We start from the raw sequence: 23,635 nt of genomic DNA, 5'->3' as shown, positions 1-23,635 counted from the left end.
CGTCTCTGAATCTTGAGCGGTCACTGATCTGAGTAGGTTGAAGTCCTTTACAACTTCCAGTTCATCGCCGTCCATCTCAAATATGTCCCAGTTGTTCCTGGCAGTAGTCAATATGTTCGTCTTCTGATAAAACATCTCCCCATTGTCCATAAGAAGGTGGCAGTACTGTACACCTCTGATAAGAAGTATCCTCCACTGTGGGATTTCTTATTGTTTATCTGTTTGTTATTTTTGGTTTTGAGGTTTGAGTTATATTTTATAGAGGAGCCTCTAAGCTAGTTATATATATTCATTCTGAGGCGTAACACCTGCGAAATCTCAAGCAGCTTTTGATGCTATAAAATTCTGATGAAATATATAGTAGTTATTTTATATATATATCTGTGGCTCAACGTAAGAATCGGGAATTTATCTAGTTATTTGTTTGGGACGGGACAAATCCTTCCCTTACACACTGGGACATCCCATGGTTCTATAAACACTTTGTCCACTTTTCAAGGGAGAACCAACTGGAGCAGGCTGGGACTGGCCGACGGGGGAACAGGAGAATCCCCGGTAGGCCCCTGTGAAGTAGTGCTGATGAGCCTCGTTATTGCACTTGATTCACTGTTAGCAGAAAAATGTCTAAGTATAATGTAATCATTCAGTAGAAAGTAAACACAACAGTAACACCTCACGGTACTATACATTTATAAAGAATTAAATTAATATCATCTATATCTATAGTGAATATCCGCGATGCTCTGTAAAAGAAGTGGAAACCACGCAGGGTGAAGGAACCAGACGAAATACCCCAGAACAATGGAAAGCCATGAAACATCCAGACAAGGAATATTCCATAAAAAACATAAATCTTTATTCAATAAAATGACAAATAATGGTACAATATAGAGAAATGTGCATGTATCAGGACCAAATATACATGGTTAGCGTTAAAAAGAAGAAAAAATCGATTACATATATATAAAAAAACACTATCACAAATGGCGGACTCAAAGGAAAAGGTGACATGATATAATCAAAGACAACATAAAAACTCAATAAAATGTGCGGGTACCAGAAAAATCATCTAAGTTAACTCCAATAAGTAATAAGAAAAAATATATATGAGACCAATATTCTGAAAAAAATATATTAGATTATTCTATTTATATAAATATACCCATAAAAAAAATGATACAAGATAAATAATAGATAATAGAATAGGAGTGAACCCTCAGGGTGTTGAAGGAATCTTTTTCCGAAACGCGCGTCGGGGTGTGAGCGTTATCAAGGCCTGCTGGTTCTGAAAGGTATATTATTATTTTTATTTTTACAACATTGTCACTTTAGCACCATGCACCTTAAATGTGGTATAGAGATGCGTTATTTACCTTGACACTTATGCACTTTATTTTTTCTCTCACTTGAGGGTTCACTCATTCAATTACCTATTATGTTTATTGTATCATCATTTTTTATCATACAATCTGATTTTCTGGTTTATATCTTTAGATTCTGTCTCTCACAGGTGAAGTGTACCTACGATTAAAATTGCAGACCTCTCCATTTTTGTAGGTGGGAAAAGTTGCAAAATCAGCGGTGTATCAAATACTTGTTTTCCCCACTGTATGTACTCTGTTATCCTGCAGAGCTCATGTATATCCTTCGCTATCCTCACAGCAGTCTGCAGAGCTCATATATAGTGTTTTAAAAACGAATTCATATCCGTGAACTTTTCCACATTTTTCATTTTGCACCCACAAAGTTAACTGTATTTTATATGGATTTTGTGACACAAAATAGCACTTGTTTGTGAAGTGTAGAGGAAATAATACATGGTTTTCTAAATATCTTAAAATATAAATCAGAAAATTGTGAGGAACATTTGTCTTCAGCCCCCTCTTAATCTGATCCCCCTAAATGAAATCCTGAGTGACCAATTGCCTTCAGAAGTCATGTAATTAGTACCTCGAGTCCACCTGTGTGTGATATCTTCTCAGTATAACTACAACTATCCTGTGAAGGCCTCAAGGTTTGTTTGAGAACATTAAGGACCTTAATCAAAGAGCATCATGAAAACCAAGGAACCCACCAGACAGGTCAGGGATAAAGTTTTGTAGAATAGTAAAGAAGTGTTAGGTTATAAAAAATGGCCCAAGCTCTGAACATCACACCGAGCACTGTTAAATCCACTATCCAGAATTGGATGGAGAATGGCACAACTGCAAACCTACCAACACATGGCCGTCCACCCAGCCTGACATCCCAAGCAAGGAGAGTACTAACTAGAGAAGCCGTCAAGAGGCCTATGGTCACTCTGGAGGCGTTGCTGAGATCCACATTGAAGTGGTGAAAATCTGCCCACAGGACAACTATTAGTCGTATACTACACAAATCTGGCCTTTAGGGAAGAGTGGCAAGAAGTCATTATTGAAAGCCATAAGAAGTCCCATGTAGGGGTCACAGCGAGCATGTGGAAGAAGGTATTCTGGTTAGATGACACCAAAGGAGGGCTTTTTGAGCTAAATTTGAAGTGACATATTTGGCAGAAAACTAACACTGAAAACACCCTGAAAACACCATCCCCACCATCACACATGGTGGTAGCAGCATCCTGCTGTGGGGAGGCGTTTCTTCAGCAGGGGCAGGGAAGCTGCTCAGAGTTGATGGGAAGATGGATGGAGCTAAATACAGGGCAATCCTGGAAGAAAACCAGTTAGAGGTAGCAAAAGACTTGAGACTGGGGCATATGGTCACCTTTCAGCAGGACTACAACCCTAGACATCCTGCCAGAGCTACATTGAATGGTTTAGATCAGAACATATTCACGTATGTGAATGGCCCAATCACAGTCCAGATCCAAATCCCAGAGAATCTGTGACAAGATGTCAAAATTGCTGATCACAGACAGCTCCGTCCAATCTCACTGAACGATAGCGAGTGTACAAAGAAGGGGCCAAAGGTCACCTTTAAATGAGCAAAGCTGGAGAGACGGACCCCAAAGACTGCAGCAGTGATTGCAGAGAAAGGTCGTCCTACAATTTACTGAATACAAATGCATCTCACAATTTTCAGATTTTTGGTTGCAGTATAATTAGAAAACCCTGTATCATTTCCTTTACATTTCACGAACACTTAATAATTTGTGTCGTTATCACATAAAATCCCAATAAAATAAATGTAAGTTTGTGGGTTAAACGTAAAAAATGTGGAAAAGTTCATAGGGTATGAAGACTTTTTGAAAGCACAGTATTTCCTCCAATTGAAGGAGAGAAGGACCTGGCTCAAAAAAATGAAGAGAGCAAAGTCTGACCCTGCGAAGACACATTTTCCTGGTATCGCAAGGACACTTTAAATTATATCTGAAGTTCGGAGGTGGCTTGGCAGGAAAACAGCGATCACATAACAGCTCGATAACCGTCCAGTAGAAAACGTCCTGCTCTGAACTTGCTCCGAACTTTATCCACAAATTTGAACTCTGTACTGTATATGTGGAAGTCATAAGACTACTCTTCACGCTGATGCTTCCACATCCTGCAAGAACTTTTGAAGGTGGGTGATCTGTCACATTTGGACTTCTGTACAGCTGAGGCTCAGCTGTTATCCCACTCTGACCCATATATGCATCTAGAATGCAGCTCCACTCTGTAGTAATGTAGCTGAATCATAGAGATATGCAATGCAGGGAGGAGAGGAACAGATCAGGAAACCGGACTAACCAGGAATTCTGGGGACATAAGATAACACATAGAAGATAATATCCACTGGCTTGTTACATATGCAGGGTCCGACTGGCCCACTAGAGAACCGAAGGATTCTCCGGTGGGCCTAGACACTGACACCTGCTGGCATACAGGGCCAGCAGCTGCTCCAGGGGCCCCTGCCAGTGGTGTGTCGCTAATGCGGCGCCCGGTGCCGGCGGAGAAGCAGCGGGTGAGGAGGCGGCTGCTGTTGCGGCTGCTGTTGCCAAAGCCTGTTCCCGCTGCTAAAGAGAAATCCCGCTGCTAAAGAGAAATGAATATTCACCCTTCCCCACGTATCCAATGGCATGGAAAGGAGTTAATATTAATTTCACTTTAATAACAGGCAGTGTTTTCAGGCTTTGGCTAACACTGCCCGCTATCAGGGCCGGCAGACCATGGCCCCGGCTCCCCCAGCCCATGCAGCCGCTATGGGGACGTAAGTCAGGGGGACCGGGCGTCATCGCCGCCCCCGGTGCGCCACATTCAATTGTATCGCCTATACACTTGAAAGCAAGAATGGAGGAGAAAGCGTCAGATGACGCTCCCTCTCCCATCATTCCAATTTGCCTCTGACAAGCAGCGGGTGCGGGATGACATCACTTCATCGCATACCCACTGTGTGCCTGGCAGATAGCAGTGAGTGCAGCTGCTGATGGTGTAACAGCCAGAATCAGCATGGGAACGAGGAGGAGACGTGAGGATTAGTGTAAATTTCTTTGGGCAGTGCAGGGGTTAATCTGCTCTGTTGAGAGCTCTTGGAGCTAAGGTTCTCAGCTGTGCACTGTTAGCCACCCCCATGCCCTATATAATCTGGGTCCTGACTAACACACATAATCAGAGATAGCTTATGCTACATGGCATGAAGGATAGTTGTATTGGGATAGAGGATGGGTGTATGGGCACGGGAATATGGCATGGAAGATGTGTATGATGGGTATATGGGCACGGACTATGGGATGGAGGATAATCATTATTTGTTATAACTAACCACAGTTAGTTACTATGCCCGGGCAATGTCGGGCTCTTCAGCTAGTAGTAGATATATTCGTGTACACAGGGCAGTATTATTGTAGTTATTATTATTATTTATTTATATAGCACCATTGATTCCATGGTGCTGTACATGAGAAGGGGTTACATACAAGTTACAAATATCACATACAGTAAACAAACTAACAATGACTGACTGATACAGAGGGGCGAGGACCCTGCCCTTGTACATAGGGGCAGTATTATAGTAGTTATATTCTTGTACATAGGAGCAGTATTATAGTAGTTATATTCTTGTACATAGGGGCAGTATTATAGTAGTTATTTTCTTGTACATAGGGGCAGTATTATAGTAGTTATATTCTTGTACATAGGGGGCAGTATTATAGTAGTTATATTCTTGTACATAGGAGCAGCATTATAGTAGTTATATTCTTGTACATAGGGCAGTATTATAGTAGTTATTTTCTTGTACATAGGGGCAGTATTATAGTAGTTATATTCTTGTACATAGGGGCAGTATTATAGTAGTTATATTCCTGTACATGGGAGCAGTATTATAGTAGTTATATTCTTGTACATAGGGGCAGTATTATGGTAGTTATATTCTTGGACATGGGAGCAGTATTATAGTAGTTATATTCTTGTACATAGGAGCAGTATTATAGTAGTTATATTCTTGTACATAGGGGCAGTATTATGGTAGTTATATTCTTGTACATTGGGGCAGTATTATAGTAGATATATTCTTGTACATAGGAGCAGTATTATAGTAGTTCTATTCTTGTACATAGGGGACAGTATTATAGTAGTTATATTCTTGTACATAGGAGCAGTATTATAGTAGTTATATTCTTGTACATAGGAGCAGTGTTATAGTAGTTATATTCTTGCACATAGGAGGCAGTATTATAGTAGTTATATTTTTGTTCCTGGAAGAGTAATAAATGTGTGGCTATATTATCTTACAGGACACTTGCCACACAATGGATCTGAATTCGTACTTCCAGAGGGTGAATTTGGCAAATTCTGGACATCCTTCTCTCTCAGCATTACGAGAATTACACCGCCACCATGTACACTCTATACCGATAGAAGGTCTCAGCATACATAGTGGAGAAAAAATTATCTTGGACGTTTCATGGATATACAACAAAATTGTAGTTAGACGACGAGGAGGTTTCTGTTATGAGAACAATGGTCTTTTCTTGTGGGTGCTCCAACAACTGGGCTACCAAACACAGGTATTGTCTTCAAGAGTAAGGAACAAAATAATTGGCTTTTACAGTCCCCCATTTGGCCACATGCTATTGGTAGTTAACCTCGAGGGAAGAAGATGGCTTTGTGATGTCGGCTATGGGGAATCATTTGTTAAGCCGTTTCCACTGGAGGCCGGGTGGGAAGAGGAACAGGACAGTGGTGTGTATCGTTTACACGTAGAAGAAGATGAGTGGTACATGGAGAGGAAGGTTGAAAACGGCTGGAGATGTCTCTATAAGTTCACCCTGGAGGAGAGGACATTTGAGGATTTCCGGGAAATGTGCGAATATCATCAGACGTCGCCCAGTTCTATATTTGTGCAAAAATCCTTATGTTCCTTACAGCTCCCACGAGCAAGACTGACGTATATAGGAAGGCAACTTATCAGCACCGAGTACACCAAGGGCGGAGGAAGTGTGAAGACCACTCGAAAACTTACTGACGAGGAGATCCCAGGACTACTCAGAGATAAATTTGGGATTGTCCTGAGTGGAAAACTGGTTCCCAAAGATGAAGATATCGTAATACCAAAGATACATCAACCGGTAAGGTTCATGATTGATGACTTGTTGATAAAAATTGACAATAGTTATGTAATACATGCCATGCATGGTCTTCTTCTTATATTCCTGGTAATGAGTAATCAGCCTAATTAAAAAAAATGGTACTTCACAGTGAAAACATTTTTAGAGTTTGGGTGTTTCAGCATTTTCTCTTTTTATATTCGACACTAGGGTTAATTCAGGAAAACTGAACCAGTTGATTAATCGATTTAAAGTATATAGAGCCCCAGGCTCCGACACAGGTTCAGCAGTGTTCTGCCACTTTTGTTCACCACTTTGTCATAGCTGTTTCTTTCTGTCTGTAGTGGGTCACCATAGAAGGATTCATGTCCCAGCACGTATATGTTTCTGTCTGGTCACAGATAGTCCGTTTCTGTACCCGTCCAGGCATTGAGGAGAACCTTGCCATTGGGCTGGAATTGGGCTGCCTCCCTCTGGTAGATGTCTGGCTTAAAGTATGGGGATTCTGATGGAGGGATGTAAGCTGCACAGTGGTAGATGTCCTGTTGAGAGGTGAGGATGGAGCTGCTTATCTTTATCCAGACATGGCTGTCTCCTCTTTTCATTGCTTTGATGTGCTCTTTGATCTCCTCCTTGAACCATATTAGTTTGCCCCCTGAGCAGCTGCCCTGTTTGGTGTTCTTGTTTTTCTTCTTGGAGACACATAATTCCCTGTATCCCAGGGGTGCCAGGGATTCCTCCTCTACTGGGGCCCATGTCTCCAGGAGGATCTGGATGTCAATGTTCTTTAGCCTTTGTTTGAAGTTTGGGTCGTTTATCTTGGACCCAAAAGCTGAAGCTTTCAATCCTTGAATGTTCCAGCTGCTGATAACCAAGGATGTCTTGTTTAATCGATATACCTTATAATGGAGAAAGATTTTTAATAGGAGAAAACAGTTCGAGCGGTGGATTTAGGTGGCATGTTTTAGGGGTGTCCCATGAGTTTGCCGCACAATGTGTTGAACAATGCCCTTATTTCTGCCACGTTGCTGCCCTCTGTTAGTTTGTGTTGCCACTGTGGGGCTTGTGGTCTCCAGTACCTCTGCCCTCTCTGTGGGCTCTCACTGCGGATCGCTGTGGGTTGCCATCTGTTTGGTGGGTGTCTTGCTTGTGGTCTCCGAGGTCTGTTTAGAACGATGTCCTTTAGCTCTCTGGCTAAATGGCTGACCCCTTGTTTATTGAGGTGCCTGTCGTCATATAGGTGATGGAGCGTTATTCAGGGTGTCTTACCAGTTGAATGTTTGGTGTTAAGGTTAAGGTGATTCTGGCGGACAGCTGAGTTGATTTGCTGGGTTACCTGTTGGTCTATGTCTTTCCTTGGAAGCAGGGCCGACAGGATTATTTTGGATCTAGGAAATTTTTGCTGGGCAGCTATCGCGAGATTTGATAGGCCTTGGGTGGCTATCTGAATATTGTTTGGGCCAGTGTGTAACATGAGATGTGTGGGCTCTGTGACATGGGTTATTGATCACCTTCTCTGCTTGTGCAATTGTAGAACAGCGGATTTTTTTGACCCGTGCCCCCGGGAACAGTCTCTTAGTGTCCAGATATTTCTTGTTTGAGTCTATTATTAGGACGATGTCGGGGCCCAGTGTTTTATTTAGGCTGTTTGTTTTTTTTTGTGTGTCCTTGAGTCCTTGGCTGTTGATTGCCCTGGGTTGCTGTGAAGATGAGGCAGCATGTTCATTGCTGGGATTGAGGGTAGGATTTTCCTTTGCAGTGTTGGGTTTAGGGGTGTTGGTTGCCCTGATTTGCTGTGTGGATGGGGCTGTACTTTTATTGCTGGGGTTGTGTGTAGTGTCCTTCTGGCTGGGGCTATCGCTGGTCTGTGATGTGTCAGGCACCAAGATGGTTGGTGCGGGCCTTGGTTTTGGGGGACTGCTTGTATTTCGAGGGGCCCTCTCTGGCTTTTGTTGCAGGTTTGATGATTTTAGCTGTGTTATTTCTTCTCTGAGGTATGCATTTTCTTCCTGCAGTCTTTGAAGTGACCTTTGCATTTCACACTGGTTTCTTTTCAACCTTGATAATTACTCCTTTAGTTGGTCGTTTGCATTTTTCTCACCTTGTCTAATTTGAAATTCCTCTTTGAATTGAATAAACTCACTCTCTAATTGGAACAGGCAGTCTCTGGGTATATGATCCATGGGGGGTTGTGATGTAGATGGGGCTGAGGGATGGCTAGTGACTTTCTGCTGTGATCTGATCACAAGTGGTTATGCTTCCTCCCTGCCTCAGGGTTTGCATGACCCTGGTAATGTCGAGCGATTGGGGTAACGGGGAAACACCCCATCCTACTTAAACTTGTACATACCTCCATTTGCCAACCCCATTGCCCACCAAAAACACACTTACAACATATTCTTTGGAATAATATCGACCACAGCAACCTTTTTATTTATTTAACATAAAACAACAAAAACAACATTGAATATATAAAAAACACCAATCATTAAAACTGTGAAGGAGTCCTTGGAGCTCCCAAGAATCTGGTGACCAACACAGCATAGCGTGACTTTATCCAAACCAGAATTACTCCCAGCCGTTACCCTACTGGCTCGGGAGCACCAAAGAACCCCATAGGGTTAACTGTTCACGCTAATATTCCAGGGAAACCAACCACCCCTACCGGAACCCCCACCCCAGTCACCAGATCCAAAACCAATTGACCTCTAAATACAGAGGAGCCATCAGCCAATGGCTCCCCCTACCCAATTTCCACCAACTCCAAGGACTCCCCCCAGCCACCAAAGCCACAGTGACCCTTGTTACCTGATGCAAACAATCCCCATAAATAACATTCCACCCCCCCTAACCATAAAATTAGGGCGGGCGGGACTCACGATGCCTGGAGAGCGGGAACTGCTTGGCCCCACCCCCCACCACTACATAAGCTCCCGCTCTTTCCATTACTCCTCCCTATTAACCCTAACCCCTCCCTCCATCCCATGGTCATGTTCACCTCCACTTACGCCGCTGGGGGGAGGGGCGGCTCCAGCTCCGGCCACTACTTGACCCTGGTAATGTCGAGCGATTGGGGTAACGGGGAAACACCCCATCCTACTTAAACTTGTACATACCTCCGTTTGCCAACCCCATTGCCCACCAAAAACACACTTACAACATATTCTTTGGAATAATATCGGCCACAGCAGCCTTTTTATTTATTTAACATAAAACAACAAAAACAACATTGAATATATAAAAAACACCAATCATTAAAACTGTGAAGGAGTCCTTGGAGCTCCCAAGAATCTGGTGACCAACACAGCATAGCGTGACTTTATCCAAACCAGAATTACTCCCAGCCGTTACCCTACTGGCTCGGGAGCACCAAAGAACCCTATAGGGTTAACTGTTCACGCTAATATTCCAGGGGAACCGACCACCCCTGCCGGAACCCCCACCCCAGTCACCAGATCCAAAACCAATTGACCTCTAAATACAGAGGAGCCATCAGCCAATGGCTCCCCCAACCCAATTTCCACCAACTCCAAGGACTCCCCCCAGCCACCACAACGAGGGTCTTCGAACACCTCAAAGGCCCAAGACCCCACCAGAACGAAACGCTATGGCCTTCTCCACACCTTCTTGCAAACCCAGTGCCCAGAAATCCATTCTGACTGCATTCAGATGGACACCATCCGCCAGCTAAAAGGCCCCATCACCTTTTTTCAATTCAAAATGCCGCACGGCAACTCCTCCATTCCGCACAACAAAAGCAGACACCGCTCTGTTTACTTTAATTCTAGCTTTGTTAAGCTTGTCCAAAGATCTCATGTTCCGCCAATGCTTCCGCGGCACTATCTCAGACCAAACCACTACCACACCCGGGTATAAGAGCCATACCCGAAGCAAATCTTGCTTAATATCCCTGATTAATTCTCTAAAGGGTCTTGCCCCCAAATCATTACCCCCCACATGCAACACCAGAATATCAGGTGACTTATCTAAAATAACTGCCTTATGGATTTCCTTCAGCACCTTGTTCCAGACCAAGCCCCTAAATCCGATCCATCGCACCACCGCCACCGAGCGATCGAATCCCAGCTGTCTACCCTCCGACCGCACGTCAGCTCTCAGGGCTCCCCAATGGACATAAGAATGGCCGAAAATCCACACAAGCAGTGGGGGGGGGGGGATCTGAAAAATACAAACACATGCAGTTAAGCCAACGCTAAAACGACCCGGACACCAAACCTGACGTCACCCAGCACTCTACCATCAATTCCTGACATAACTGCGATATCTGTTAGACTTCCATCTACCAATGCGCTTGATGACCTCAGAATCCAGACCCCCTTCCGCTGCAGCGGTTGCTGCCCCAATCCGGAACGAATGAGGAGCGAATCGAGAATCATCCAGCCCTAAGGCTCTAATTGCCCTTTTAAAGACCATATGAAACTGATATCGCGACAGCGAGGAACCGTCCCCGTGGCAAAGCAACGAACCCGCCCTGGACGAACCCCTTCCCCAAAAAACTCTCAAACACTCAACTGGGCACATCCTTGAACCACTAACTGAGCCGAGCACGATCTTCTTACCTCGACCCGCCTGATCCGTCTTAGATCGACGTAACCAAAATTCCACACGCTCGTCATACAAAATAACGTCGCGTGCCAAAATACCCCCCACTACTCTCTTACTGGGAGACACCAACTCTCCAATTCTCATAGCGCCGAAAAAAGCCAAAGAAAAAGCCAGTCTGAACAAACCGTGTTCAAATTCCGACTCACAACACTCTCCTAACACCTCGCCTAACCGCTCCAACATCACGAAAGAAATTGGACGCCGCGAATCCAAACGGTTATACTGTCTACGAAAACCCTTAACTGCCTGTTTTACCAGGAACACTTTTGATAAATCCCGCTGTCCTCTTAGCTTAAAACCAAAAGCTAAAGCAGCTAACAAACGCGACGCTTTAGACCAGGACCAACCTTCAGAAAACCCCCGACTCAACCATGACAACAAGACCCCCACCTGTCCATCAGGATCACCCTCACCATGGTGAAAAGACAACTCTCTTTCCCATAACAACCAAGCCGCCTGATAAGCCTCCCACGTCTTGGGAGCCAACGACGATCTAATCAGATCTTCTGCGTCCCGGATACCACTAGCCAAAGCTCCGCCGGGCATTCCAAACCGCTGCTCTCCGCTTCTGGAGCCAAGGACCGAAAACGGTCGAACTGGAAACGAGAAAGAGAATCAGCTATTGAATTACACACCCCAGGCACATGAGTAGCCGTAACCTGAGAATTCAACTCCAAACAACGAAGAACCAGCTGTCTCAAAACTTTTACCACCGGAGGTGACGATGCAGTGAGACCATTAACCGCACACACCACCCCCATATTATCACAGTTGAAACGAATGCGCCTGTTACGGAATTCCTGCTTCCACAAATGAACTGCCACCAGAATAGGAAAAATTTCCAATAACGCAACATTCCGCACCAGCCCTTCCGAGAACCATTCCGCAGGCCAAGGTGCCGCACACCACTGCCCTCGAAAGTACGCTCCGAAACCGCTGCTGCCAGCCGCGTCCGTGAACAAATCCAACGAGTCATTTCCCACAACCTCTTCCATCACCAATGAACGACAATTGTAAGTTTCCAAAAAAGTGCTCCAAACCGCCAAATCCTCTTTTAAATCAGCTGACAACCGCACAAAATGATGCGGGGCTCGGACACCCGCAGTAGCACTTGCCAGCCGTCTGGAGAAAACTCTCCCCATCGGCATCACCCTGCACGCAAAATTGAGTTTCCCCAACAATGACTGCAGATCCCGTAATGGCAATTTTTTCACCCGACGCGCTCTGACCAAATCCTGGCGAAGCCCCTGAATCTTCTCCACCGGAAGCCGAAACTCCCAAGCCACAGTATCTATGACAATGCCCAGAAAACTCAAGCACGTGCACGGGCCTTCCGTTTTACCAGGAGCCAAAGGTACCCCAAACCGCTCCGCCACCCATTCCACTGCCTTCAAAAGCCTATGGCAACGATCGGACCCAGCTGGACCCACGCACAAGAAATCATCCAGATAGTGTGTCACCGAATCACAATCTGACACGTCCTTAATTGCCCATTCCAGAAACGAACTGAAAGTTTCAAACAATGCACATGATAACGAGCAACCCATGGGCAAACATCGATCCACAAAAAACCTCCCTTCCCAAAAACAACCAAGAAGTCTAACGCTATCCGGATGAACAGGCAGTAACCGGAATGCTGCCTCAATATCCGTTTTCGCCAACAGCGCCCCCCCCTCCCAAACTTACGCACCCACCCAATGGCTTCATCAAATGATGCATACACCACAGAGCAGAGCTCAGGAGCGATACCATCGTTAACCGATAGTCCACGCGGGTAAGAAAGATGGTGAATGAGCCGAAACTTACCCATCTCCTTCTTAGGGACCACACCCAGCGGGGAAACTACCAAATCCTTAAACGGGATAACAAAACCAACCTGAAAACCACTGAATAACAACTCTGCCGCCTCCCTCTCAGGATATCTACTTAGATAGGGGGCCATCCTTTCCAGCCTCACCGGCGTCACCCCCATAGGAATTCCCTGCCCCTGTCTTTGACTTGCCTTTTTTAAAGCATTTTGCTGCCCCGTGTGTGGATCCATTGCAATGGGAGAACAAATGCTTGAATTTGCAATTAACCCCGTACTTACACTGTCCGTCATTGTACTGCCAACACAGGCCTGCCTTATGCCCCCCTGCCTGACCGGACTGGCTTGACGCCCCTGTGCTGGTGGACTGGTTACCTTGACCGGAAGATCCGGTCCCCCCTTGAAAGGAATGACCGAACTTATACTGCGCCATCACGCGCAGCCATAGCCCTATATCCTTTTGGTCCCACCGCAATGTCGGCCGAATCGCTTTACGCTGACGAAATTGTTCGTCATACTCAGCCAAGCCTGCCCCCCATACATTCTATGAGCTTCTCCAATGGAATCCATGTAACAGAACAGGCCCGAACAATTCTCTGGCGCCTTCTCCCCAATCACACTAGCCAAAATAGCAAAGGTTTGCAGCCAGTTAACAAAAGTCTGGGGAATTAAACGCCATCTGCGCTTCTCCTCCTCCTCCTTTTTACTGTCCTCTTTCTTCCCTTTATCCAGGTAAAATTTTTCAAGGGGAAGTAACGAAAAAATCTCCACATACTCATCCTTTACAATTTTTTCTCTCACCTCTTTTTTAAGATGTGCCCCCAAGGGGCCCTCAAAACAAACATACACCTCCCCATGCGCCCTATCATCCAAGTGAATACGGCATTCTTTCTCCTTCTCCGTCTGCACTGAAACTGAAACCGGAGCCACAGGGCTAACCGCTACCTCCCTCGTTCCCATACCCACACCGCCAGCACCTATCCATGCTGCCAAATGCCTCTGATCATTCATACCCCTCTCCAATCTTGTCAATAAATCCCTCACATTCTCCAAAAGCGCACTTACCCCCCCTGTATCCCCTGCACTCGGGCCCACGGCCCCAAAAGCAGACCCCCCATCCCCCTGCAAACCCCGCACCACTGGCGTGGATAACAATTGAGCAGATAGTGAAGACAAAGACGCACACTCACCAGGCTGCAAAGGAGCTGTGATCCTTCCAGCCGGAGTACCAGGGTCCTGCCGACTCCTTCCCGCTCCAAACGATCCATCAGAGGGGGATGCCGTGCTGGGCCCCTGGCTTGAATCCTGTTGCGATCCCTGCGATGCTCTAGCCGACGAGGGTGTCAGATCTGCTGCCAGCCGCCCTCCAAATGACTGCACCGACGCAGCTGCGGAGCCACCAACCGGTCCTGGAGAAAATGCCATCCCGTCCTGCACTCCCGGAGCAGGAGAGTAACCTGCTGCAGTATCCAGGGCCGGCCCCAGTGCTTGAGACCCCAAGCCGCCAGTACCGAAACCTCCGCTCTGCGTAGCCGCCGGTGACGCTGAGGCAGGCCGCGCGGCAGGGACATCACCGCTGCAGCCCCCCGTCGCACAAGTCCTTCCCCGTTGCCCAGCTCGCACAGGCTCCGCCCCTACAGTGCTGCGAGGCGGAGGCCTAGCAGCCGAAGATGGACCCCTCGTGGCCAATGGATTCCTCCCAGGCCGGGGCCCTCTAGCACCGCGACCCGCTGGCGCCCGGCCTGGAGGGTCCCTGGAGGGGCTCCTACGCCTACGGGGGGCCCGAGGTGCAGAGTCGGGTGAGAGTCGGTCCGGCGGTCTGGCGCGGCGCGAGCGCCACAGCGGGGAAGCCGCCGCAGCCTGACCACCGCTCCCAAGGATGCCCGCCACCTGCTGCTGTAGCCAGTCGGGAGGGTGCGAGGCAGCCGCAGCCCTCAGGCTCTCCAGGATCTGGTCCACCGCAGCCATTGTCAGGTAGGTGTACTCACGATGCCTGGAGAGCGGGAACTGCTTGGCCCCACCCCCCACCACTACATAAGCTCCCGCTCTTTCCATTACTCCTCCCTATTAACCCTAACCCCTCCCTCCATCCCATGGTCATGTTCGCCTCCACTTACGCCGCTGGGGGGAGGGGCGGCTCCAGCTCCGGCCACTACTTTTCAACTTGGTTCTTAATGTGCTGGAATTGTTGTTGTAATTCCTCCATCTTGGATTCTGTTCCTTGTATATTGATAGTTCCATTTTTGTAAATGTTTATGGAAAGATTAACTGTCTCAGGGTCCTCCTCATCCTGTATAATCTGTGTGTGGAAGATGAGTCCTGAGGACAATATAGAGGCTTTCCTCACCGTGTTTGAGCGCACAGCAGAGCGGGAGAGCTTGCCAAAGTCCCAGTGGGCTGAAGTGATGGCCTCCTTCCTGACGGGAGATGTCCAGGAGGCCTACTTGGACCTCAGTCGGGGCAATGCATTAGACCAGTGTTCCCCAAGTTCGGTCCTCAAGAGCCACCAACAGGTCATGTTTTCCGTATTTCCTTAGCATGGCCCAGGTGATGGAATTGTTGCCTGTCTAGATGATGGAATTATCACCTGGGCAATACTAAGGAAATCCTGAAAACATGGCCCGTTGGTGGCTCTTGAGGACCAAACTTCGGGAACACTGCATTAGACTATGAGAAGCTGAGCGGTGAGATCTTTGCCCGACTGGGGCTTAACACATAAGTGCGGGCTCAACGGGTGTTCCAGTGGTCCTTTGCAGAGTCTCTTCCCTCCAGGTCTCAGGCATATGACTTGCTGCAGCTGGTTAAAAAATGGCTTCAGCCTGAGACCTTAACCTCCTTCCAGATGGTAGAGAGGGTGGTGGTCGACCGGCTCGTGAGGGCTCTGCCAGCAGCCATACAGCATTGGGTGGGGCAAGGGGACCCGGGCACTCTGGACCAGGTGGTTGGACTGATTGAGTGGTTTACGGCCACTCAGGACTTTATATGGGACACTGCTCCACTTCGGCTGTCATGTTGGGCTCCGCCAGCCCAGGAGCTTGGTAAAAGTCCATGACCTTCTGCTGGGACCAATCAGGACTGAGCCCGTATTGAGCAGGTACCCAAAAGTGAGAGTGACAAAAGACCCATTTGCCCTTAACTGGTCCCAGGATACAGTCGTGCTGCAGCTATTAGGTTTGGTCGTGCCAAGGGCCAGGACATGTGGCTGCCAACTGCCCCCTGACAGCTGAACTTATTGAATGCGAGTTTACTTGGCGTGTGTCGATGTATGCCCAGGCCGTTTTTATGGCGGGTGAGCCTCATCTGTGCCAGGTGCGCATAAACGGTCACCAAGCCAAGGCCCTCCTGGACTCGGGCATGACAATGACCCGAAAGAAGTCATTATTGAAAGCCATAAGAAGTCCCATGTAGGGGACACAGCGAGCATGTGGAAGAAGGTGCTCTGGTTGGATGAGACCAAAGGAGAACTTTTTAGCTAAATCTGAAACGCTATATGTTGCAAAAAACTAACACTGCACATCACCCTGAAAACACCATCCCCATCGTCACACATGGTGGTAGCAGCATCCTGCTGTGGTGAGGCTTTTCTTCAGCAGGGGCAGGGAAGCTGGTTAGAGATGATGGAAAGATGGATGGAGCTAAATACAGGGCAAGCCTGGATGAAAACCTGTGAGAGGTTGCAAAAGACTTGAGACTGGTGCGTATGGTCACATTTCAGCAGGACTACAACCCGAACTATCCTGCCAGAGCTACATTGAATGGTTTAGATAAGAATATATTCATGTGTGTAAATGGCCCAATCACAGTCCAGACCCAAATGCCAGAGAACCTGTGACAAGACGTGAAAATTACTGATCACAGACGTCTCCATCCAATAACACTGAACGATAGCGAGTACGCAAAGAAGAAGGGGCAAAATGTCACCTTTGGATGAGCAAAGCTGTAGAGACCCCAAAAAGGTGGTCCTACAAACCCTGTATCATTTCCTTTACACTTCACAAATACTTAATAATTTGTGTTAGCATCACATAAAATCCCAATAAAATACATTGAAGTTTGTGGGTATAACGTAAAAAATGTGGAAAAGTTCACAGGGTATGAAGACTTTTTGAAAGCACTGTACATCCACCCATCGAAGGAGAGAAGGACCTGGCTCAAAAAAATGAAGAGAACAAAGTCTGACCCTGACAAGACACATTTTCCTGGTATCGCAAGGACACAGTTTACATTATATCTGAAGTTCGGAGGCGGCTCGGCAGGAAAACAGCGATCACGAAAGATCTCGATAACCGTCCAGTAGAACATGTCCTGCTCTGAACTTGCTCTGACGTGTATCCGCAAGTGTGAACTCTGTACTGTATATGTGGAAGTCATAAGACTACTCTGCACCCGAAGCTTCCACATCCTGCAAGAACTTCTGACGGTGGGTGATCTGGGACACATTTGGGCTTCTGTACAGCTGAGACTCAGCTTGTATCCCACCCTAAGCCTTATATACAGCTTGTATCCCACCCTAAGCCTTATATACAGCTTGTATCCCACCCTAAGCCTTATATACAGCTTGTATCCCACCCTAAGCCTTATATACAGCTTGTATCCCATCCTAAGCCTTATATACAGCTTGTATCCCACCCTAAGCCTTATATACAGCTTGTATCCCACCCTAAGCCTTATATACAGCTTGTATCCCACCCTAAGCCTTATATACAGCTTGTATCCCACCCTAAGCCTTATATACAGCTTGTATCCCATCCTAAGCCTTATATACAGCTTGTATCCTACCCTAAGCCTTATATACAGCTATAATGCAGCTCCGCTCTGTAGTAATGTAGCTGAAAGGTAGAAATTGGCAACGCAGGGAGGAGAGGAACAGATCAGGAAACCGGACTAACCGGGGATTCTGGGGACACAAGAAAACACATGGAAGATAATATCTACGGGTCTGCCGTGTAACATATATAAAGGAATATATATATATTCATACTGCTCATGTTATACGGGAAAAATATAATAAATGAGAAATGAATATTGTCTGGACTAATAGTTATATTCTTGTACATAGGGGCAGTATTATAGTAGTTATATTCTTGTACATAGGGGCAGTATTATAGTAGTTATATTCCTGTACATAGGTGCAGTATTATAGTAGTTATATTCTTGTACATAGGAGCAGTATTATAGTAGTTATATTCTTGTACATAGGGGCAGTATTATAGTAGTTATATTCCTGTACATAGGTGCAGTATTATAGTAGTTATATTCCTGTACATAGGAGCAGTATTATAGTAGTTATATTCTTGTACATAGGGGTAGTATTATAGTAGTTATATTCTTGTACATAGGGGCAGTATTATAGTAGTTATATTCTTGTACATAGGTGCAGTATTATAGTAGTTATATTCCTGTACATAGGAGCAGTATTATAGTAGTTATATTCTTGTACATAGGGACAGTATTATAGTAGTTATTTTCTTGTACATAGGAGCAGTATTATAGTAGTTATATTCTTGCACATAAGGAGCAGTATTATAGTAGTTATATTCTTGTACATAGGGGGCAGTATTATAGTAGTTATATTCTTGTATATAGGAGCAGTATTATAGTAGTTATATTCTTGTACATAGGGGCAGTATTATAGTAGTTATATTCTTGTACATAGGGGCAGTATTATAGTAGTTATATTCTTGTACATAGGGGCAGTATTATAGTAGTTATATTCCTGTACATAGGGGCAGTATTATAGTAGTTATATTCTTGTACATAGGGGCAGTATTATAGTAGTTATATTCTTGTACATAGGGGGCAGTATTATAGCAGATATATTTTTGTACATGGGAGCAGTATTATAGTAGTTATATTTATTGATCCTGGAATAGTAATAACTGTGTGGCTATATTATCTTACAGGACACTTGCCACACAATGGATCTGAATGCGTACTTCCAGAGGGTGAATTTGGCAAATTCTGGACATCCTTCTCTCTCAGCATTACGAGAATTACACCGCCACCATGTACACTCTATACCGATAGAAGGTCTCAGCATACATAGTGGAGAAAAAATTATCTTGGACGTTTCATGGATATACAACAAAATTGTAGTTAGACGACGAGGAGGTTTCTGTTATGAGAACAATGGTCTTTTCCTGTGGGTGCTCCAACAACTGGGCTACCAAACACAGGTATTGTCGGCAAAGGGGAGAAACAGAATAATCAGCATTTTTGGTCCCCCGTTTGACCACATGCTAGTGGTAGTTAACCTCGAGGGAAGAAGATGGCTTTGTGATGTCGGCTTTGGGGAATCAGTTGTTGAGCCGTTTCCACTGGAGGCCGGGTGGGAAGAGGAACAGGACAGTGGTGTGTATCGTTTACACGTAGAAGAAGATGAGTGGTACATGGAGAGGAAGGAAGAAAACGGTTGGAGAAGTCTCTATAAGTTCACCCTGGAGGAGAGGACATTTGAGGATTTCCGGGAAATGTGCGAATATCATCAGACGTCGCCCAGTTCTATATTTGTGCAAAAGTCCTTATGTTCCTTACAGCTCCCACGAGCAAGACTGACATATATAGGAAGGCAACTTATCAGCACCGAGTACACCAAGGGCGGTGGAAGTGTGAAGACCACTCGAAAACTTACTGACGAGGAGATCCCAGGACTACTCAGAGATAAATTTGGGATTGTCCTGAGTGGAAAACTGGTTCCCAAAGATGAAGATATCGTAATACCAAAGATACATCAACTGGTAAGGTTCATGATTGCTGACATGTTGCTAAAAATTACAATAGTTATGTAATACATGCCATGCATGGTCTTCTTCTGATCTTATTCCTGGTATTGAGCCACCAGCCATAAAAAAAAAAATGGTACTTCACATAAATTATAGAGATTGACACCCAATCCATAATAGTGAAAATATTTTTAGAGTTCGGGTGTTTCAGCATTTTCTCTTTTTATCTTCAACACTAGGGTTAATTCAGGAAAACTGAACCAGCTGATTAATCGATTACATTTTTTTTCTAGGACTCTTCTTCCAAGTTGGACCTGAACACCTATCTCCAGAGAATCGGAATTGAGGATTGCACTGCAGTTTCCCAGACGCCATCACTTTCTAAATTACGGACTGTACATCGCCAGCATGTGCTCTCTGTCCCCTTTGAAAGTCTCAGTATCCACAGCGGGGAGAAAATATTTCTGGACGTTGAATGGATTTATGAGAAGATTGTCCTGAGGAAACGTGGAGGCTTCTGTTTCGAGAACAACGGTCTTTTCTTTTGGGTCTTGCAACAATTGGGCTACCAGCCACGAGTGTTATCAAGCAGCGTGAAGAACAAGTTTACCGGTCTTTATGAATCTCCACTCTCGCATATGATGATGACGGTGGACCTTGAGGGAAGGAGATGGTTGTGTGATGTTGGTTTTGGGGACGGAATCATGGAACCTTTCCCTCTGGAGGCCGGCTGGGAAGAGGAACAGGACTGTGGTGTCTATCGGTTACAAGTAGAAGAAGATGAGTGGCACTTACAGAAGAAGGAGGAAAACGTCTGGAAGAGTCTCTACAAGTTCACACTCAAAGAGAGGACATTTGAGGATTTCCGGGAGCTGTGTGAACTTTACCAGACGTCGCCCAGTTCATTCTTTGTCCAAAAAAGCTTTTGTTCCTTACGGCTCCCACATGGACAACTGACATACATGGGGCGCCGACTAATAAGCACTGAGTACACGAAAGGAGGTGGAAGTGTGAAGACCACACAAGAAGTCACTGAGGAGGAGATTCCAGCTCTACTCAGAGACAAATTTGGGATTGTCCTCAGTGGAAAACTAACACCAAAAGATGAATAGCCGCTGATGAAACTGGATCTATTGTTAAACTTCTACATGCACTATATGTACCTGGCGCAATGTCTTTAAAACTTCTCTTTAACTTTAGTTGATTGAAAACCCAACCCTAAATCAATCATAACTTGTTACCCTGGGATCACAGACATCAATCACCTGTTTATCAAGGGATTCCACTCTCGCCCATCTGTATAGACCGAAATCAATAATCCTTTGTATGTCTTCACCTCATTTAAGCTGTGCTCAGCACTTTTGCTGGAAGATGGGAGAAAGAGCTGCTTCTTATCAATCTATACCCAGAAACCAGGGGTGGACGCTGATGGCTTGGGGTCCCCTCCTTTTATTGCAACAATATATATTAGCCACACACACATACTGTACATGTATATATATTACATAGTCTCCTTTATTATGTATATTGCCGTCCCTTATTGCACAGTGCCCTCTTGTTATGTACAGCACCGTCCCTTACATATCGGATAATATTGAGCCCTGTTTTTATTATATACTGTCCTCTCTTGTTAGATATATAATGCATTGATGGCTGATGGAGCATGGGAAAGCTTACTACTACCACTACTCTATCCTCCTCCTCCTGGACCTGTCCTCTGCCTTTGACACAGTGGACCATTCCCTATTACTACAGACCCTCTCATCCCTTGGCATCACAGACTTGGCCCTATCCTGGATCTCATCATACCTAACAGACCGGACATTCAGCGTCTCCCACTCACACACCACCTCCTCACCTCGCTCCCTATCTGTCGGAGTCCCACAAGGTTCAGTCCTAGGGCCCCTGCTCTTCTCCATTTACACCTTTGGCCTGGGACAGCTCATAGAATCTCACGGCTTTCAGTATCACCTCTGTGCTGACGACACAGATCTACATCTCTGGACCAGATATCACCTCCCTACTAACCAGAATCCCTCAATGTCTGTCCGCTATTTCATCCTTCTTCTCCGCTAGATTTCTAAAACTTAATATGGACAAAACAGAATTCATCATCTTTCCCCCATCTCACGTGACCCCCCCAACGAACCTATCCATTACAGTAAATGGCTGCCCACTCTCCCCAGTCCCACAAGCTCGCTGTCTCGGGGTAATCCTTGACGCTGATCTCTCCTTCAAACCACATATCCAAGCCCTTTCCACTTCCTGCCGACTCCAACTCAAAAATATTTTATGGATCCGTACATTTCTAAACCAAGAATCTGCAAAAACCCTAGTCCATGCCCTCATCATCTCCCGCCTCGACTACTGTAACCTCCTGCTCTGTGGCCTCCCCTCTAACACTCTCGCACCCCTCCAATCTATTCTAAACTCTGCTGCCCGACTAATCCACCTGTCCCCCCGCTATTCCCCGGCCTCTCCCCTCTGTCAATCCCTTCACTGGCTCTCCATTACCCAGAGACTCCAGTACAAAACCCTAACCATGACATACAAAGCCATCCACAACCTGTCTCCTCCATACATCTGTGATCTCGTCTCCTGGTACTTACCTACACGCAACCTCCGATCCTCACAAGATCTCCTTCTCTACTCCCCTCTTATCTCCTCTTCCCACAATCGTATACAAGATTTCTCTCGCATATCACCCTTACTCTGGAACCCTCTACCACAACATATCAGACTCTCACCTACCATCGAAACCTTCAAAAAGAACCTGAAGACCCACCTCTTCCGACAAGCCTACAACCTGCAGTAACCACCGATCGACCAAACCGCTGCATGACCAGCTCTATCCTCGCCTACTGTATCCTCACCCATCCCTTGTAGATTGTGAGTCCTCGCGGGCAGGGTCCTCTCTCCTCCTGTATCCTCACCCATCCCTTGTAGATTGTGAGCCCTCGCGGGCAGGGTCCTCTCTCCTCCTGTACCAGTTATGACTTGTATTGTTCAAGATTATTGTACCTGTTTTTATTACATGTAAAGCGCCATGGAATAAATAGCGCTATAGTAATTATTAATAATAATAATAATAATTTTCCAATGGAGGAGCTGATGGACTCGTAGTCTGGTCACCGACTGCTCGATCAGCAGTCATTTTATATCTAACAAGAGAGGGGAATATGTAACAACAGAGGGCAATGTGAATAACAAAAACAACAAGACTAAACTATGTAAGAGACAGGAAACAGAAGAAGCTATATAATAAGGAACAGCACCATATATAACTAAAGAGGATGGTACGTAATAAGGGACTGTGCTATACATAATAAAAGAGGAAACTGTAACTAAGGACGGTGTTATATATAATAAGTGAGTACACAATATACTAAGGGACTGTGCTAAACATAATAAGTGAGTACACTATATACTAAGGGACAGTGCTATACATAATAAGTGAGTACACTATATACTAAGGGACAGTGCTATACATAATAAGGCTACATTCCTGTAGCTGTGTGCAGTGTCGGTGTGCTGCAGGCTTTTACAGACGCATTGAGCATGTCCTATTCTGATCCTCAAAATCGGATCAGAACAGAACATTCTCTGACCCTCACGGATCTATTAATCTCTGGGAGTCCATGTGCCGTCTGCTAAAAAAATGTGTCAGCACACAGGAGCCAGTACAGGAGGAGTGCAGAGCACAGCGCTGGAGGACAGACGGCGGTAGGTAAGTATGTAGTGGTTGTTTTTTTTTACTTTTAGGATGGTAACCAGGGTAAACATCGGGTTACTAAGCGCGGCCCTGCGCTTAGTTACCCGATATTTACCCTGGTTACCGGCATCGTTGGTCGCTGGAGAGCGGTCTGTGTGGCAGCTCTCCAGCGACCAAACAGCGACGCTGCAGCGATCCGGATCGTTGTCGGTATCGCTGCAGCGTCGCTAAGTGTGACGGTACCTTAAGGGATTTTACAGATAACATTA

The 23,635-nt window shown here is 45.8% G+C and overlaps 1 protein-coding gene across 1 annotated transcript; it reads left to right on the top strand.

Moving 5' to 3' along the window:
* The first annotated feature begins 5,890 nt into the window (after nucleotides 1-5,890).
* Nucleotides 5,891-23,424, top strand: LOC138645507 (uncharacterized). Its single transcript, XM_069734897.1, has 3 exons — nucleotides 5,891-6,520; nucleotides 18,836-19,669; nucleotides 19,948-23,424. The coding sequence occupies exons 1-3, from the start codon at nucleotides 6,020-6,022 to the stop codon at nucleotides 20,764-20,766; spliced, it is 2,154 nt and encodes a 717-aa protein (XP_069590998.1). The 5' UTR covers nucleotides 5,891-6,019; the 3' UTR covers nucleotides 20,767-23,424.
* Nucleotides 23,425-23,635: the final 211 nt, after the last annotated feature.

Source organism: Ranitomeya imitator, chromosome 7 (genome assembly GCF_032444005.1).
Source record: "Ranitomeya imitator isolate aRanImi1 chromosome 7, aRanImi1.pri, whole genome shotgun sequence".
In the NCBI taxonomy this organism is placed as follows: domain Eukaryota; kingdom Metazoa; phylum Chordata; class Amphibia; order Anura; family Dendrobatidae; genus Ranitomeya; species Ranitomeya imitator.
Note: the sequence above shows the minus strand (reverse complement) of the source record. Positions and strands in the feature narration are given on the sequence as shown.